The 18,729-nt window shown below is 42.9% G+C and overlaps 2 protein-coding genes across 3 annotated transcripts in view; both read right to left on the minus strand.

Moving 5' to 3' along the window:
- Positions 1-2,525: 2,525 nt before the first annotated feature.
- Positions 2,526-18,032, minus strand: LOC134212568 (tRNA-specific adenosine deaminase 1). Its single transcript, XM_062690553.1, has 2 exons — positions 17,080-18,032; positions 2,526-2,972 (listed from the first exon to the last, which is right to left on the minus strand). The coding sequence occupies exons 1-2, from the start codon at positions 18,030-18,032 to the stop codon at positions 2,585-2,587; spliced, it is 1,341 nt and encodes a 446-aa protein (XP_062546537.1). The 3' UTR covers positions 2,526-2,584.
- Positions 18,032-18,729, minus strand: part of LOC134212569 (peptidyl-prolyl cis-trans isomerase E) — a 45,652-nt gene continuing 44,954 nt past the window's right edge. Inside the window, exon 6 of one of the 2 annotated variants that reach the window (XM_062690556.1) lies at positions 18,032-18,564. In XM_062690556.1, coding sequence (XP_062546540.1) covers positions 18,214-18,564 — 351 coding nt within the window. In that variant the 3' untranslated portion in view covers positions 18,032-18,213. The remainder of the gene's footprint in view (positions 18,565-18,729) is intronic. The other variant, XM_062690555.1, reaches the window with a different exon arrangement.

An 18,729-nucleotide genomic window follows, 5' to 3' on the forward strand; every position in this document is an offset into this window, starting at 1 on the left:
ATAGGATTATAATATCCTATTCAGATTAGGGTTCGTACACCAATTAAGTAAGCACTTATGGGGGAAGGGGGTCTGCCATTTTCTTACTTACCGTCGTGCGGGGCTTCTTTTGACAAATCAGGGGCTACTTTGGACATTTTAAAACAAGAATTATAAAGCAAAATACTATAAAATTGTCATTATTACCAATTGGGTGTCTTGTTGATAGTTGGATGGCAACTTTCTGTTTCAAATTTGGTATTTTTTCCGTTAATTTTTCTCAAAAAATCAAAAAACCAAAGTAGCCCTCTGAGTCAAAAGAAGCCCCGCACGACGGTACTTATGGATCCTGTACACCTCCGGTGGTTCAAAGGGCCGACTTGAAAGATCTCCATCCTGAGCGTTGCCCGGCTATCGCTTTAACCTTCGGTCGACTTCTTTTATTTCTTAATTGAGGCTTCGCCGCCATGAGCCTCTGGGTCATTAGCCATTTTCTTACGTTCCATATAAATAAATAATAATTTATATGGTAAAAATCTTACATGGGGGGAGGGGGGTTGAAAACCCCAGAAAAATTGCTTACGTAATTAGTGTACGGCCCCTTACGCCATTTATGGTAATGAATATCATGATAAAGAGTAACTTGATGCCAATTTCTATATATTCAATTTTCTTTCTCATATTTTACACGATAATTAATATGATAAATGGCGTAAACTAAATAGGCTATTAGGGTATGGACGTGCGTTCTTATCTTAGCCTAACGCAAAGTGAACATGAAAATCAATTTCGAAGACGGATAATTAGCACAAAGTAAAAACATATCAACTTTGTTGAATGAAATTTATTGTGAGATGCTACAAATAGAAATTTCCTTTGCAAGTCGATACGAATTTTTGGCATCGGCATGAAAAAAAACTATTCAGTTTCTCGTAACATGTGTACTTCAATCTGATCTCATTTTCCTGTTTTCAATTGTTGGTTTTTATTCCAAAAGAAGATTCCAAATGCTTCCCGAAGAAGCTACTATCGCAGGATATTTCGTTCTCTAGCTTTTACTTGCATTTTTATGTTCCTTTTTCTGCTGAAGAAAGGAAAACATTATCATAACATTATCATCCGATTATTGCTATACATACGTACTTATCCTGGAATTCTACGTTGCTTATTCTGTGTAGGTTATGAAGCAGCTTATCGTTAATCACAGCTTTGCACATTAGGCTAGCATCTCTAAATTTGAATGATTTCAAATTGCAAAATTTCGTCTGTTTTTCAGTACTTATAAAAATTGCTCCCAGCAACTAGCTGAGAGTAGGATCAGTCCCCGCTGGGGTGTTATTTCTCACCAAAAAAAACACGGTACTTACCTGGAAACAGAAAACAGGTGGTAACGTAATGGTCTTCATGGTTATTCTTCTCCTCAACCACTGAATAGAGCTGCAGCCGGAGTTAACTGCCGAAAACAAGCAGCTAGACAAGGTACCACAGGATGTGCAGCCGAATGGGATGAGCTGAATGGTAATGTAAAACAGTTGGTGGTTGTTTGTTTTCGAATCCTCCGTTCGCTTGCAGGAAATTACATTATTCATGGGAAATGGAGCTGAGAGTTCCATGTCCCTCTAGGTGTATCACACATTGAATGGTACATAGTATTGATGATGAAATGAAGATTTTCAAAATTGTTGCTCCAATTCTTAATCTCTTAGTTCCTATTTTTATACATTAGAAGCACACGAATTCGCTTCTGATTTTTTATGTATTCTAGCAGTATAAAACGCGTACGGTACGGGGCCTTCCTTAGCCGTGCGGTAGAATGTGCGGCTACGAAGCAAGACCATGCCGAATGTTCAATTCCCGGACCGGTCTAGAAAATTTGTGCCAATTGACCTACCCTACCACCATGGAAACATCGTGTTTCATGTATAAATGAAATATTACATATGTCGTTTTTAGGTATCTCGAAACATGTATACATATGTTTCAACATATTTATTGAATATTTGTTCTAAATATACAACATTGTTCTTGAGAGTTGTAGAGGAACATTGCTTTCATTTAGTTATTACAATTGCAATCAATTTCATTTTCTAAGTAGGGTCTATGAGTAATATTGTTTTTAAGGGCAAAATTATCTAAACACACTAAATTAATTTAAAACACACCCGAATTTGAATCAAATGATCTGAAAATTTCATAAAACTTTAAAACTAAGCATAAAATTAAGGATAGGGAATACCTGTTGACCGGTCTGATTTGAGGATACTTTTTTAAAATGCTAGTTTAAGACATCCACTATTTGAATAGGGGAAATGCTCCGATCTCCATCTCATTTAACATATTCATCTCATATAGCGAAACAAAGAAATACAGCACCAATTTCGTCGCTTCTTTTTGTCAACATGCGTGCTTACTACCGAAAAAAAAATCCCAAAAATGAGAAATAAATCAAATTGATGATGAATATCGGAGCCATCATGAGATGAATTCCTAGTTCTGTTGGGGAAACGGGCTGTAATTAAGATGAAAAAACAAACCAGCTACTTCCAATAGTTTTATTCTCTTTATTTAGCTAAAGTGTAAAACCCGACCTTAATAAATAATATCCTCAGGAATCTATAGTAAAATCGAGCAAATGACTTGGCTTCTCACTCCACACACAGAACACTTTGGCACGAAGGATATTCCACTGATCGTGATACACCCTGCAAAGCTTCTTGGCGTCAGCGTACCGTAAACTAATACGACGGTTGACGATGCTAGAAGAACCATCTCCAAATGCCGCGCTTTCCTGACTATAGTCTTCTGCTCGTAGTGAGTTCATAATCTCATCAGCGTTCCTTGTACCGTCGCAATCATTGAGCCACATTGCGTTTCGCAATGAAATAAACGTTGAAAATAATTCAATTTTCGATATCTTCAGACGAGCTGCAGGTGTACCGAGTTTCTTCTTGATGACTCCCTGCCGCCGGCCGCCGATTTCCACCTCCAAAGGTCTGGAAAAGCCGTTTCCACGAGGATAACCATAGGACGGTAGACGATGAATAGTTAGCGCAACGATGAGAACCGCAGCCACCAAGTCAGAGTCACAGCACCATGAAAATAGAAATAGAAGGGAAATAGGAAAAATAATTATCCAACATTAATTTTAATCTACACAGTAAGTGAAACGGAAGCAAAGGAATGGCACAGGAGGGGTACGATGCATCTCGGCACTGAAGGACAACAGAAGTCGTGAGAGACGGAAACCACGGATTTGTGGAAATAATTACTCGGTTCTTGTCGCAGGGAGAATCAAAATTACAAATTAAACCATGAATTGCAACTGTAGTTTGAGAGCTGTTGTTTTTGTGAATGATTTTTTGTCAGTATAATTACAGTAAGTAGGGCATCGAATGTGTTGCAACCTTTGGCTATATTTTCCAGGTAATGGCGTTATTACTTTTCAAATTATATTGTGCTACAGAATATCAAGGGGTTTAATTAATGATTAATTTTGTTTGTATTTTTATTGTTATTTTCACAGACAATTGTTCCATTTCCATAGACCATAAAAATAAAAATGAAAACAAAATTCAGATTAGTGACACTGATGCCTTTCTCGTGCAATTTTTTTCATCTGCGTTTATTTTCCGTCGTCAGTAACAAACAACGAAGTAACAACCACCGATGCCATGAAGAGGACTGCCACCTGTACATATCGTACCCATCAACACATGGGTTCAGGGGGCAGCAGGGACCATGTCCAAGGGCTTGACGACCCCTCCCCAGCTGTCTGCGAGTCAGGGGGTTATGCCTAGGAGGTGGTGGGGTTAACAGGGGGCTCTGTTAATTCCCTTCCAAAAACCACATATCCACAAGCAAACCCTATCAAGCGACCGTGTGCCGCTTAAAGCATGCAAGCCCCTTACCCCGAATCCCAAGGTGTCAGGCGACCCGTGCCGATGGGATGAATGACCTGGGGGGTGAAACAATTAGCCAGGTCGTTAACGGAGCCTGTGGAGGTTCCACAGAGTGAGGGCTGCTTCGGCGGCAAGCGGGTGGCAGTGGGTGGTACCCACACACCCCCAAGTGGTGCACATGTGGTGCAAGCGAACGGGAGTTGGGGTATTACTCGTAATACCCCCACAGAGTGAGGGACCGAGTGTATGGGTGAGCACACAAGTAAGTCTCGCATGGTACGCATGGTCGGTAGTGTTAGAATGACTGAAGTCTGGTGAGGCCTGGCAGGAGTGTCGGGGGGCAGATACCTCTGCGGCACCTCAGAAGTAGGGGACACGAAAGTCTCGCTGCGTCTGGCAGGAGTGTCGGGGGGTTGATGCTTCTGCGGCACCTCAGAAATCGGAGACATGTAAGGTAAGTGGTGCCGCCCCGTTGCAGGATGGGGAGACCACCACACTGGCTGAGGACTATCTGGGCCTCGAAATGTCAATAGGTGGGTGCTGCCTGCAAAGTACCTTACGGAGACCTATTGGCAGTATCAAAGCCTGGGTAGGTGAGTGTTAGGCACGCTTGACGTGCCGGGTGTTCCACGCCCAAACGATGCACAGGAGGTGCACAGAGTGGAAAAAAATGGGAGATGGGGGTATTACAACCCCCACTGAGTGGGTGACTGAATGTCAGGAGAGTGGTGCACAAGTGGTGCAAGCGATTGGGACTGAATGTATGAGCGAGCACACAAGTCAGACTCGCACGGTACGTATGGTCAGAGTGGCTGCTTAGGCAGTAGTGTGATCCGGCTGCTAGGGACGGACTGAGTGAAGTCTCGCTAGGCCTGGCAGGAGTGTCGGGGGCAGATACCTCTGCGGCACCTCAGAAGTAGGGGACACGAAAGTCTCGCTATGACTGGCAGGAGTGTCGGGGGGTTGATGCTTCTGCGGCACCTCAGAAATAGGAGACATGAAAGGGTCTGCCTCGTAGCTGAGGTAGGAGCGGCATAGGAGCCACCAACCTAGGGTCGCCTCCGGCTTGGTAGACAAGTGGTGCCACCCTGTTGCAGGATGGGGTGAACACCACACTGAGTGAGGACTGTCTATGTTGTGAGATGGCGGCATGGGGTACCCCCTGCAGGGTACCTGTTAGTTGGTCCCTTGCAGTCATTCAAGCGGCATAGGCAGGTGAGTGTTGGGGCACATGTGGTGCCAGTATGTCTTGTGCAAATGTGTTGCATGGGGTGGTCGAAGAGTTGAGGCGCATACGTGCACTTGTGTACGTCATGGAGGGGGAGCAATGCCCAATAGTCATCCCCCCGAAGTATTGCTTAATTGCGGGCCGGGGGAATGACTGGAGAGGAAGGAGTTGGTTTTAGTGGGTCGGGAGTGGTGATCCCATCCCCACACTACCTGGGTTCGCCTCCCCAGGTGTCTGTTTGCAGATTTCCATTTCCTTCGTTAAAAAAAAAAAAACACATGGGTTCAATCCCAGGTCCGTCCCATTCTCTTACTTTGTATCTTTCCATATTTTTCTCAAGTTTTAGTAATCACTAGAACTGGAAATGGACTTCAAACTGTTACTATTTTCTATCATTTCATTTCATTTATTTAGTTAACATCTAAACAGATAACACTGAATCAACAGTTTAACGCCACAATACACGGTTCGAGGCCGCATCTCTCCATCCTCGGATACGCCCCACGCTCGCCAAGTCGTTCTGCACCTGGTCTGCCCATCTCGCTCGCTGCGCTCCACGCCGTCTCGTACCTGCCGGATCGGAAGCGAACACCATCTTTGCAGGGTTGCTGTCCGGCATTCTTGCAGCATGTCCTGCCCATCGTACCCTTCCGGCTTTAGCTACCTTCTGGATACTGGGTTCGCCGTAGAGTTGGGCGAGCTCATGGTTCATTCTTCGCCGACACACACCGTCTTCTTGCACACCGCCAAAGATGGTCCTAAGCACCCGTCTCTCGAATACTCCGAGTGCTTGCAAGTCCTCCTCGAGCATTGTCCATGTACTATCATACACCACTTGACTATTCTAGCAGTGACTGTTGGAATTCAAAATGAATCGAGCTTTCTTACTTACTTATGGGTCCTGTACACCTCCGGTGGTGCAAAGGGCCGACTTGAAAGATCTCCATCCTGAGCGTTGCCCGGCTATCGCTTTAACCTGTTGCCAGGTTAGATTTCGGTCGACTTCTTTTATTTCTTTATTGAGGCTTCGCCGCCATGAGCCTCTGGGTCTGCCTCTGCTGCGATGTCCCGCTGGGTTCCAGTCTAATGCTTGTTTACAGATTTCGTTTCCGCCCCTACGTAGAGTGTGGCCGACCCAGCCCCACTTCCGATCCCGAATTTCTGTTGCTATTGGCCTCTGGTGACAACGACGATGGAGCTCGTCGCCAGGCCCGAATTATATACCGCAGGCATCTGTTAATGAACACCTGCAGCCGTTGAGTGTTCTCCACTGGTACACACCATGTTTCGCTAGCGTATAACAGCACAGATTTCACGTTAGGTTGAAAATTCGTATTTTGGTGCGTTCACTTATCTGCCTGTTTTTCCAGATATTTCTTAAACTCGCAAAGGCAGCCCTTGCTTTCTTTATCCGTGCGCCTATGTCGATCTTGGTACCGCCGTCTGACGCCATTTGGCTACCAAGATATTGGAAGCTTTCAACATTCTCCACTAGTTGCTCGGCTACTGTGAAACTGGAAGGAGTCACCGTGTTTACATCCAACGATTTGGTTTTGTTGACGTTGATGACTAAACCTGCCAAAGAGGAGCGCTCGGCAAGGTCGTTGAGCATCGTCGTTAGCAAGGTCGTAGTTTACATCCAACGATTTGGTTTTGTTGACGTTGATGACTAAACCTGCCGAAGAGGAGCGCTCGGCAAGGTCGTTGAGCTTACTCTGCATATCAGAGCGCCGTTGCGCGAGGAGTACAACATCATCCGCCAATTCGAAGTCATTTAGGTGCTCCATGGTTATAGGCTGCCATAACAGCCCGCGGTTTGGTTCACGGTCAATCGCATCTACCAGAATCTCGTCGATTACGATGAGGAACAGTAACGGTGATAGAATACATCCTTGCCTCACACCAACTACGACCCGGATAGGGCCGGACAAGACCCCATTGTGCAGCACTCTACACGAGAAGGCCTCGTACTGTGCATCGATGAGGCCGATGATTTTCTCAGGAACTCCCTTGCGTCTCAGGGCTCCCCACATATTCTCGTGATTGAGACGGTCGAAAGCTTTTTCATAGTCAATGAATAGCAAGTAAAGGGACTCTTGGAATTCGTTGACCTGCTCCAGAATGATGCAGAGCGTGACAATATGGTCCACACAGGATCTTCCGGCACGGAATCCGGCTTGCTGCCGCCGGAGAGTCGCATCGATCTTTTCCTGAATCCGGGCTAGGATAATTTTGCAAAGAACTTTGAGAACGGTTCACAGCAACATAATGCCTCGCCAGTTATCGCATACAGTCAGGTCACCCTTTTGGTGCCCAAATTCACTAAGATAGTTGATACTAAGATACCTTGCATCCAGTCGACCGGGAAAGTTGCGGTGTCCCAGATATTACGAAATAAACGATGCAGTAGTTGAGCGGATGTCATGGGGTCAGCTTTGAGCATCTCGGCTGATATGCGGTCGACCCCTGGGGCTTTATTCGATTTCATGCTTTGGATGGCTGTTTGAATCTCTATCAGTGATGGAGCTTCGGTATTGACGCGTGTTATACGTCGGATCCTAGGCAGATCATGCCGAGGTGGTGATGGCCTGGCTGGCACTTGAAAAAGTTGTTCGAAGTGCTCGAACCAGCGTTTCAGCTGGTCAGTTGGGGCGGTCAATAACTGATCATTCGCGTCTTTCACAGGCATCGTTGCATTCATCTTCGCCCCGCTTAAGCGTCGTGAGATATCGTAGAGGAGGCGAATGTCCCCGGTTGCGGCGGCTCTCTCTCCTTCGTCGGCCAGAGAGTCTGCCCACGCTCGCTTGTCCCGTCGACATGAGCGTTTTACTTCCTTCTCAAGAGCCGCGTATCGTTGACGGGCTAAGACTTTGGCTCCTCTGGTTTTCGATCGCTCTATCGCGGCTTTGGCTTCTCTTCGCTCCTCTATCTTTCTCCAGGTGTCATCGGTGATCAATTGTTTTCTCTGGGTGCGTAGTTCGCCCAGATTGTTCTCGCTGGTGGTGATGAAGGCATTCTTGATGGCGGTCCATTGGTCTTCCACGCTGCCACCTTCCGGAATATCTGCAGCACGCGTCTTCAGTTCTTCAACGAAGGACCGTTTCACCGTGGCATCTTCCAGTCGGCGTGTGTTGAATCGTCGTCCAACTCTTTCCTCCTGCCGACGAATCCGCGCAATGCGCAGGCGTATTTCGCCGATGAGGAGGTGATGATCAGACGCGATATCGGCACTACGTTTATTCCGTACATCATGAAGGCTCCGTTTCCATTTTCGGCTGATGCAGATGTGGTCGATTTAATTTTCTGTAAAGCCGTCACGGGAGATCCACGTGACCTTGTGAACCGGTCGATGAGGGAAGAGCGATCCCCCGATCACCATGTCGTTATTACCACAAAATTCTGCGAACAGCTCTCCGTTTTCGCTCATTTCTCCGAGACCATGGCGTCCCATAATGCGCTCATGGTTCGAGTTGTCGGATCCGATGTTCGCATTGAAGTCGCCCAAACAGATCTTGATATCACCCTTCGGAATTCTATCTACGACGGCATTGAGTTGACTGTAGAAGTTCTCTTTGTCTTGCAGATCGGCAGCATCGGTTGGCGCATAACATTGGATTATAGTAAGGTTTCGGACCCGTGTTCTAAATCTGGCAACGATTATCCTTTCACTTATAGGTTCCCACTTCATAAGCGCAGAGTGTGCCTGAGCGCTTAGTAGGAAGCCATGTCCGCGATGCCGGGGAGCGTGTTCACCTCGTAAACCAGAGTATAGCAGAGCTTGTCCCGACGGTGTTCTGTGTTCTCCAAAGTTTGGCCAACGGACTTCACTCAGTCCCAGGATCTCAAGCTTCATGCGGCGTGCCTCATTGGCAAGTTGTGCCAATTTACCCTGCTGGGCTGGGGTTAAAACGTTACATGTTCCTATTCGTGTCCGTTGTTTCGCGCTAAGAGTCGTCGCCGTAAAATCAGTCCGTATTCTTTCATTATCGGATTCTCGAACAAATTGATGTTTCGGGAACAGTAGGTTATTGGCCCAAGGTTCCCTATCCACCGGGATGCGGCTGCCATCTTAGGTATAGCTTCCGGGGAATAGCATTTCATACTCAGCCGCTGGATGCCAGAACAGACGCTGTTGGAGCCGCACCTCCTTGGTGAACAGACGCTCGGTCAGTCGGGTCAAATTTGTTTAAAGTCCCACCCAACACCAGGACTAGGCTAGTGCGCTTTGAGCGGCACACGGTCGCTTTGATAGGGCCTGCTAGGGGACACATGGAGATATTCATAGAAGTTCAACAGAGCCCACTGTCGAACCCCACCACATCCTAGGCAGACCCCACAGTACGCACCCTCTCACTCTAGCTGATGTCAGAAGGACAACAGTGCCCAAGCTGCACTACCAGCTAAGTACGCAACCCTTAGCTGGCGGTCAATTGTCATCGGAAGACCCGTGGAAGCGTGAGTATTGGAACTTGTGAGGACCAGAGCTATGTTAGGCGGCCCTTCCCGGATGTCAACTCACCATTTCGCAGCCCAAATCGAGCTTTCGTTCATTTTTAATTCAAACAGTCACTGGTATAATAGTCAAGTGGTATGTGCTAGCAAATAGAAACGGTATGAAGTCCATTTCTGTATCCAATTTTAGACCAACAGAACTACAAAGAAAGCTTGTAGAATAGATTTGATGTATCTGTGTACAAGCCAACTGAATTATAAGAGACCTTTTCGAATGATTTTATTATACGACCACCAGACTGTCGGTGAGGACACTGACCCATTATCACGCCCCAGACCCATTGTTTCCCCTGACGACGCACAATGGCGGAAACCCAAATTTTTTTTCGTATTTTTTTAAATTCCACACATATATTAAATAAACTGATTCCAAAATTTGATGATTGTAGCTTGTAAATTTAATTTTTGATGGCTTGCTGAAGTTAATGCTGTAGAGCATCTCCCGTACAAATTTGAATGGCAAAAGAAAATTTGACTAAACTTTTTTCGGAAAAGACTCGGAACGATCTGGTATCATGTATAAAAACCAATTTTTTGTCTACTTTCCGGTGGTTAGTGTGGTGATTTGCTCCTAGCTGCTCCAAAGCTTGAAATTGACTGTTTCAATGTTAGAATGAGGACGCTGTGAATCCTCCAGATCTTAACCTTTCGCAACTCGCTTAAACTTTCATAACACGAGAACTCGCGTGTTGCAAAAGGTACAACAGTCCTAAAATCCGTTATAATGAAGCCAATTCAAATGATATCAACGTGATTCTTTCGGGAAAATAATAAAGGGGATATATACTCTCATTGAGGACATTTTTCAAGTCCAATGGATCTTCTGCTTGTCCTCCGGAAGATCCGGAACCAGCGGAACACCGGTGAAAATAGTCTATTTTCTTAATAAATGGCGCAATGTTTCTTAAAAGAATTCTAAAAACTCTAAAAACTCTGAAAAAAAACTCTAAATCCATTTATAATCCCATGCGGCCCTATGAGTCAAGACAAAATTGATTTAGAATTCTCCCACTGAGCGGCGCTAATGTATATGAAAATACCAGTTTGGTTCGATATCTCGGGATATATGGGATTTAGGAAATTTCCGTCTTCTACAAAGTTGTTCAAGGAGTTTAACCCAATATGTTGAGAAACTGTTTAGTTCAGAATTCAGCCGTAAGGCGGCGCTAGTGTATATGCGTTATTAGTTTGGTTAGATATCTCGGGATCTGTAGGAATTAAAAAGTTGTCGTCTTCTACAAAGTTGTTCGAGGATTGGAAACCAATATGTTGAGAAGCTAATTAGTTTAAAATTCGGCAAAGTGGCGCTACTGTATATGAGAGATCATTCTTCTTCTTCTTATTGGCATTACATCCCCACACTGGGACAGAGCCGCCTCGCAGCTTAGTGTTCATTGAGCACTTCCACAGTTATTAACTGCGAGGTTTCTAAGCCAAGTTACCATTTTTGCATTCGTATGTCATGAGGCTAACACAATGATACTTTTATGCCCAGAGAAGTCGAGACAATTTCCAATCCGAAAATTCTCTAGACCGGCACCGGGAATCGAACCCAGCCAACCTCAGCATGGTTTTGCTTTGTAGCCGCGCGTCTTACCGCACGGCTAAGGAGGGCCCCTCCTCATATGAGAGATCAGTATGGTTTGATATCTCAGGATCTATTGGTTTTGTAAAGTTGCCATTTTCTATAAAGTTGTTCAAGCATTGGATACCCAGATGTTGAGAAACTGTTCAGTTTAGAATTGAGCCGCAAGGCGGCGCTAGTGTATATGAGAGATCAGTTTAGTTCGATATCTCGGGATCTGTTGGATTTAGTAAATTGCCGTTTTCTACAACGTTGTTCGAGTACTGAAAACCAATATGTTGAGAAACTGAATAATTTAGAATTCATCCGCAAGGAGGCGCTACTGTATATGAGAAATCAGTTCTTCGATATCTTGGGATCTGTGGGAATTAGAAAGTTGCCGTATTCTACAAAGTTGTTCGAGGATTGGAAATCAATATGTTGACAAGCTAATTAGTTTAGAATTCATCCGCAAGGTGTCACTAGTGTGTATGAGAGATCAGTTTGGTTCAATATCTCGGGATCTATTGGTTTTGGAAAGTGGCTATCATCTATAAAGTTGTTCGAGCATTATGTTGAGAAACTGTTTAGTTCAGAAATTAGCCATAAGGCGACGTTAGTGTATATGAGAGATCGGTTTAGTTCTATATTTCAGGATCTGTGGAATTGAGAAAATTGCCGTCTTCTACAAAATTGTTCAAGAACTGGCAACCAATATGTTGAAAACTGAATAATTCAAAATTCATCCGCAAGGAGGTGCTACTACATATGAGATATCAGGATATCAGTTCTTCGATATCTCGGGATCTGGGGGATTTAGAAAATTGCCGTCTTCTACAAAGTTGTTCGGGGGTTGGAAACCAATAGGTTGAAATATTGTGAAATTTAAATTTCATCCGCAGAGTAGTGGTAGTAAATGTGAGACCACCATATCTGTGATATTAGAGAGTGGCCGTCTACTTCACAGCTGTTCGAGGATAAAAACCATTATTCTGAAGAACTGTTTAGTTTGGATTACATCAGCTGGGTGGTGATATATGGATCAACCAGTTTTGTTAGACATCGCAGGATATGTGGGATAAAAGTGCCGTCATTTACAGTTATTCGGCATTTGAAGACCAATGTGCTCAGAAAAGTGTGCTTGATAGTCATATAACTGCCGTTTCTGCCTCATACACAGGGGGCCTTGTGTTCGATCTAAGGCCCATTTCATTTGCCTACTTTGTATCTTTTTGTATATTTCTCATGCTACAGCAATCGCTAGAACAGGAAATGAATTTCCGTAGCGTAACAGTAACTGTTAGAATTGGAAATGCAGGAAAAAAATGTTTCTTACATCCCATCAGAATTCCGTATTTTGCGTTCCTATCACATCCTAATAAAGTTTTTTTAGCTGAAATAGCTTCTTTTTGGCTAAATAAGACCTTTAATAGCATTCAATGTTTGTTGGGATTGGCCCCTCGTTATTATTATCAAAAAAAAAAAAAAACTGATCATACTAGCCAGGAGTCACATAGATTTACAATACATCGAGTAAGGCAAAGTGCACTGTAAGTACCTCAAGCAGGTATGGTACCTCTTTGGGGTATTTTCAGGAATTCAGATGGCTATTACAAACACTTCATGCTTGTCGAATAACTTAACTTAGACAAAGTATTGATTTGGTATTCAATATCTCTCGAATACCTTATGTTATTATCTAGGTTATTATCCTAGGTTATTATAATCAATGACTACTATTTAAGTATTATTATTATAAACTCTATACAATATTTTATAATAAAGAGCATTGATTAACTTCCTGGTCATTATCACAAATGGTTTAGAAGACAATCGTTGGTCTAGGACGAACTGTACAAAACGAACATTCGCGGACGTTCCAGATTTGCGGAAAGACCGTCTACGGCCACCTGCGGCCGTTGCAGAGTAAGAACTGTGAATTAACACTAAGACCACCATCAAACATGTCTTAGAAAAAATTGCACTACTCTAGGACGAACCATCCAAAATGACCATTTTACGGATGTTCTAAATTATTCGGAAGGCCGTCTGGTGGGCATCTGCAGTCATAGCTGATAAAGATTTTGAAATATTTCCAAGATCACCGTCAGAAATGGTTTAGAAAAAATTGCGCTGCTCTAGGAAAAACTTTCCAAAATCACCATTTCTACGGTCGTTCCGGATTATCCCAAAGGCCATCTGGCGGTCACCTGCGGTCATAGCAGAGTAATGACTGTGAATTTCCTCCAAAATTACCGTCAGAAATGGTTTAGAAAAATTGCGCTGCTCTAGGACGAACTTCACAAAATGACAATTTTTACGGATGTTCCGGATTTTCCGGAAGGTCGCCTGGTGGCCACTGCGATCGTGTATTAACTCGAATATCACCGTCAGGAATGGTTTACAAAAAATTTCGCTGTTCTAGGATAAACTTTTCAAAATTACAATTCCTACGGACGTTCCGGATTATCCGGAAGGCCGTCTGGTGGCCACCTACGGATAGGATAAATTGTTAATGAAATAAATAAATAATTCATTACTGGTCACTTTTCCCTGTACACCTGAGCCTTTTATTTAGCTATATTTACCCGAGCCTTCTATCGAGTCACTTTTATTATCTTTTCAATTGATACATACATGGTGGTTTGGTGCAAATTGGTCAACTGACTAAAAAGATATCTCATTTTTACTCAATGTGTTGTACTTTTAACAACGATGCGAGTCCCGGAAGGTTAAGGCTTGCGCCTCCAGAAGTACTCGAGTAGCATAGTACAGGAGTTGGACATAATGATCGGGACAGGCAAAATTTTATCAAAATTCAAATGACCATAACTCTGTGAAAAATCAAACGATTTATTAATCAATTTTTAGGAAACTGTTTCAAATCCATGTTCACACCGCTGGACACCGGAGATAATCCGGATTGTTTGAGAGCATGTCAAAAATGCTATTTTTTGAGCGCTTGTATTTTTTGCTTGGGTAAAATGTTGACTCTTTTTATATTTTTCACATAAACTAGAGCTTTTCCTGAGTTGATTGATATATTGATGTCACAGATCGGACAACAAAAACCTGGGATATGGCCGATTCCGTAAAATCCGTGAAACCGGTTCCACCCATTGTCGCATGTACGCTATTGTTCTAGTAGGCAGCGTTCTTGCACCAAGTGGTATCATGTGGTTCTGAGCAAATATTTAAATTATAATTATAATAATAATTAGATAACTCGAAAACCATCAGTGCTAGAGTTTTTACGTCTTCAGACGAAATTATCTACAAGAAAAGATCTATTTTTGGTGTGAATTGTCAATTGTCATCAGGGTGGCCCTTTTGTGACAAATTTTGTAAAATGTATTTTTTTTAATCTTTCAAATTAGGGGGTCGTACTGTTCTACAAAGTTGTAGAAAATTTAATTCTAAGCATTTTTGCCAAAATAATATTAATTTTATCTCATACAGGTAATGTTTTATGACAAAATTACTAAATTTAGATAGGGTGGTCCCGAAAAAACAATTTTTAGCTTCTACTTTTTTCAATTCAAATTATTTTCAAAAACTGTCAAAGCATCGCTTCACGGTCTTTGGATTGTGCATAATAATGTGGTTGCTAGCTTCATTTTCAAACATGTTATTTATTTTTGGATTTATTCCACAAAGTTATTGCGAAAATCCGGTGGGTAATAAATGTGTTTTACATGAAATTGCGGAGTTTTCATACAAAATAATACGATCATCAAACAAAAATGGACAAATAAGATGTCATGAATTTCATTGGGCTGAATGTATAGTTTCAGAAAACGATTGATTTGTTTGCTAATATTTGCTACTAACTGCAGTATAAAGCTCAGAAAAATAACATTTTTCGTGATAACATGCTTGAAAATGCAGCTAGCCACCACATTATATAACCAAAAGATGCAAAATCCAAAGACCGTGAAGCGATGCTTTGACAGTTTTTTAATTGAAAAAAAGTAGAAGCTAGCTGAAAATTGTTTTTTTCGGGACCACCCTATCTAAATTTAGTAATTTTGTCAAAAAACATTACCTGTATGAGATAAAATTCATATTATTTTAGCAAAAATGCTTAGAATTAAATTTTATACAACTTTGTGGTACGACTCCCTAATTTGAAAGATTAAAAAATACATTTTACAAAATTTGTCACAAAAGGGCCACCCTAATGACAACTTACACCAAAAACTGATCTTTTCTTGTAGATAATTTCCTCTGAAGACGTAAAAACTTTAGCGCTGATGGTTTTCGAGTTATCGAATTATGTCGTGAAATTTGACGATTTTTGGACTGGCGCTCACCTCTATTGCCGATCTACGCATAATTGCCCCATCTCGCGGTCCTTAGCCTCTTACCCAGCAACTTCTATCCCTACGTCCCCCGTGGTGCTGGCCGGCATACCGAGGGAAGGAGGGTTTGCTCCTCTCCGGAGGTGCAAATCTTAATGAGCGTCTGTTCTCCATGTCAGAATCGGCTCACAACAGCGTCAGAATCGGCTCACAACAGCGTCAGAATCGGCTCACAACAGCGACCGGGAATAAGGAGGAATGGTCCTCCGGAAATTTAGGGAGTTTGGTGTCAGGCCCTGCAAGCCGGCCTTTAAAAAAACATACGCAACGAACAATCAACAAGAGAGTACGGACCGAAACCATCGGCGAAGACTACTGCGACGAAAAGGGACGAGCGATTGGAAATTTGGAGTTAACTCGGTTCGTGGAACTGCAAATCTCTCAACTTCATCGGGAGCACACGCATACTCGCCGATGTGCTCAAGGACCGTGGATTCCGCATCGTAGCGCTGCAGGAGGTTTGTTGAAAGGGTGCGAACGTTTAGAGGTAATCATACCATCTACCGGAGCTGCGGCAACACACACGAGCTGGGAACAGCTTTCATACTGATGGGCGATATGCAAAGGCGCGTGATCAGGTGGTGGCCGATCAATGAAAGAATGTGCAGGTTGAGGATCAAAGGCCGGTTCTTCAACTTCAGCATAATCAACGTCCATAGCCGACACTCCGGAAGCACTGACGATGATAAGGACGCATTCTACGCGCAGCTGGCACTTAATAGCTGGAACACTTAAAATAAATCGCCGAATTCGGTAAAATTTTATCGAAATCTCAACAGCAGAACTGGTCGGTAAATAATTTTGCTGATTTTCGGTGATTTTGACAGTTGAACAATGGAAAAAATTACAAAAAATCTGTTGTTGAGATTTCGGTAAATCTTCTATATAATAAAAATGAAATGGTCTATGTTCGTATCCATATAACACGAAAACGGCTGGATGGATTTTCATCATTCCTTCAGCAGAAATATTCGTTATAGTTTCCGACGGGTTTACGATATTTCCTCATGCAAAAATTATGTGTAAGTCGAGTACATCGTGAAAAACTAAAACTATGGTTCATATGAGAACTACGAATGGGTAGTTCACAACGCGCATTTTCGCCTACTATGCAGGACAACGTCTGCCGGGTCGACTAGTTTATTATATTTTTGAGCATTTCACCAAATAATGTGATGTTCATGATAATCAGTTTCTCCGTAATCACCAATTATGATAAAAACCACGATGGAAATGCGCGGAACCAGAGCAGGTCACGGTACCTCCTCTGTCAACTTTCTATACGCAGAACTGCTCAATTCAATCTACTACGATACTACATTCATTCGTCGAACCTCCTATTAAAATTCGTTTTACAGTTCATCTTGGTGCTCGAGGAAGGTACAACGGATAAATTCAGAATACTGACATTCATTTGTGCTGACTGACATCGGTTTTTGGGAATTAGTTACTTAACGGTTATGAAAAAGAGGAGGGTTGCGAGAAAAAGGACGATTCGTACAAATTTTTTAACTGTTTCATACAAATTCTACTTACCTTTCTACTAAACCTGCGCACCAAACAATTCCTCCTGGAGATGGTTGAATTTTGTTAGAATCATTAGATTTTGAGATCTTTCGGAAAGGAAAAAATCCACCATCTGTAGCTGCAAGCACGTTAGGCTTATGCAGTCTAAACGGCTTCAAAAGTACATCTTGGTTCAACACAGTTTCCCAGCGTCTCCATAGAGCTCTCTCCAAGGCGTCTTTACTATAATCGGTACCATCGGCAACGATAATGCTCTCCAAATAAATAGGCTCCTCAAGTAACGACATCAGCAGAGAACCTTGTATTCCGAGGATATTCCACCGAGCCATTTTATCGCTGCAAGAGACTGACAGTGTTCTCACACCCTTTCCAGGTTTTGTTCTGACCATTCCTGTATCTTGTGCCATCAAATCCGATCCCGAACATTGCAATAATTTGCCGCCTGTCATTCCTTGAGTGCGATCACGCATAGTAGATCCAATATTACTAGCATCACTCATTAATCTCACTCTTTTTGTGGAAGGACCATCTTTTTCCGGCTCATCTGCCTGTTCGTAGATGCTAGCGTCTCCACAAGGACTATGCGTTGTGAAAAAATGAAACGAAATGTTTTGTTCCAAAATAAACTTCCTCGCTTTTTTCTCATATTTAAAAATGTGCGAACGGTCTGATAAACACAGATTCATCTCATTCATTAGATACCGCAAAAAACCTCTTCTTGCCATGATTTCAGCATGACTATCATTCAGAGCATCACCTTTTGCGCTTAACTCGCTGGATCCCAAGCATTTGGTTCCTGTTCCAAGGGCAACCACGTCTATTTTTTGCAAACTTGTGCATAATTCAACTTTCACTATCGCTGATAAAATGGTCCACTCGAAGCCTTCTTTCGGCTTACCCGTTTTGGGGAGATTATCAAACTTTGCAAGGCAAACGTTCGAAATTTTGTTAGCAAGATCCATTATTATGATTAACTATTGTATGTGAAAAATGTTTATTAATGGTCTGGAGAGTAACAGTAACAGTACACCTCTTATTTACTACATAACAAAACTAGTCATTTCTAGCAAAGGCACCAATTAAAAGTTAAAACGATTAGTAGCTAATCTAATGTAGCACCTACGAATGTTCAATAATCACTTTCTAAACTATAGCCTCCGGATTCCAAGCATACTTCATACCGCTGGTATCCCTCAGCTCGTCAAGCAGTTTCATGTCTTCAGCTGGGATTTCAAAATTAAGGGCAATGTTTTCTTCGATGCGATTTTGTGATCGAGCCTTGGGCAAAATGCCAACTTTACGCTGCAGAGCCCAGCGGAGTAGCACCTGCGCTGATGATCGACTGAGACGGGATGCAATGTCGGCAACGACGGGATCCTCCCTCAGGCTGCTGCTACCCGATGTGCCGAGAGAAGAATACGCCTGCAGGAAAATACCCTCCGAACGGCACAGTTCTAACAGTTCGAGCTGGTAATAGCGTGGGTGCCATTCAACCTATAAAAGGAAAAAAAAATACATATAATGAATAATAACTTACAATGCAGATAAACTTTGATTACAGAGAACACTAACTGATAAGAAGGTGCTAAAACACTTCATAAACCATACCCAGGCACGCTCCCTTAAAAAAAGTGCGAAGACTGTTTAGAGTCAACCAAG

The sequence above is a fragment of the Armigeres subalbatus genome, chromosome 2 (genome assembly GCF_024139115.2).
Source record: "Armigeres subalbatus isolate Guangzhou_Male chromosome 2, GZ_Asu_2, whole genome shotgun sequence".
In the NCBI taxonomy this organism is placed as follows: domain Eukaryota; kingdom Metazoa; phylum Arthropoda; class Insecta; order Diptera; family Culicidae; genus Armigeres; species Armigeres subalbatus.

What these genes read in the sequence shown, in the direction of transcription:
- LOC134212568 (XM_062690553.1), bottom strand. Translation starts at nt 18,032, where the DNA reads ATGGATCTTGCTAACAAAATTTCGAACGTTTGCCTTGCAAAGTTTGAT. An exon ending in TGCGCAGGTTTAGTAGAAAG is followed by an intron (nt 2,973 to 17,079) that starts GTAAGTAGAATT and finishes CGGCTTTTCCAG; the next exon opens with ACCTTTGGAGGTGGAAATCG.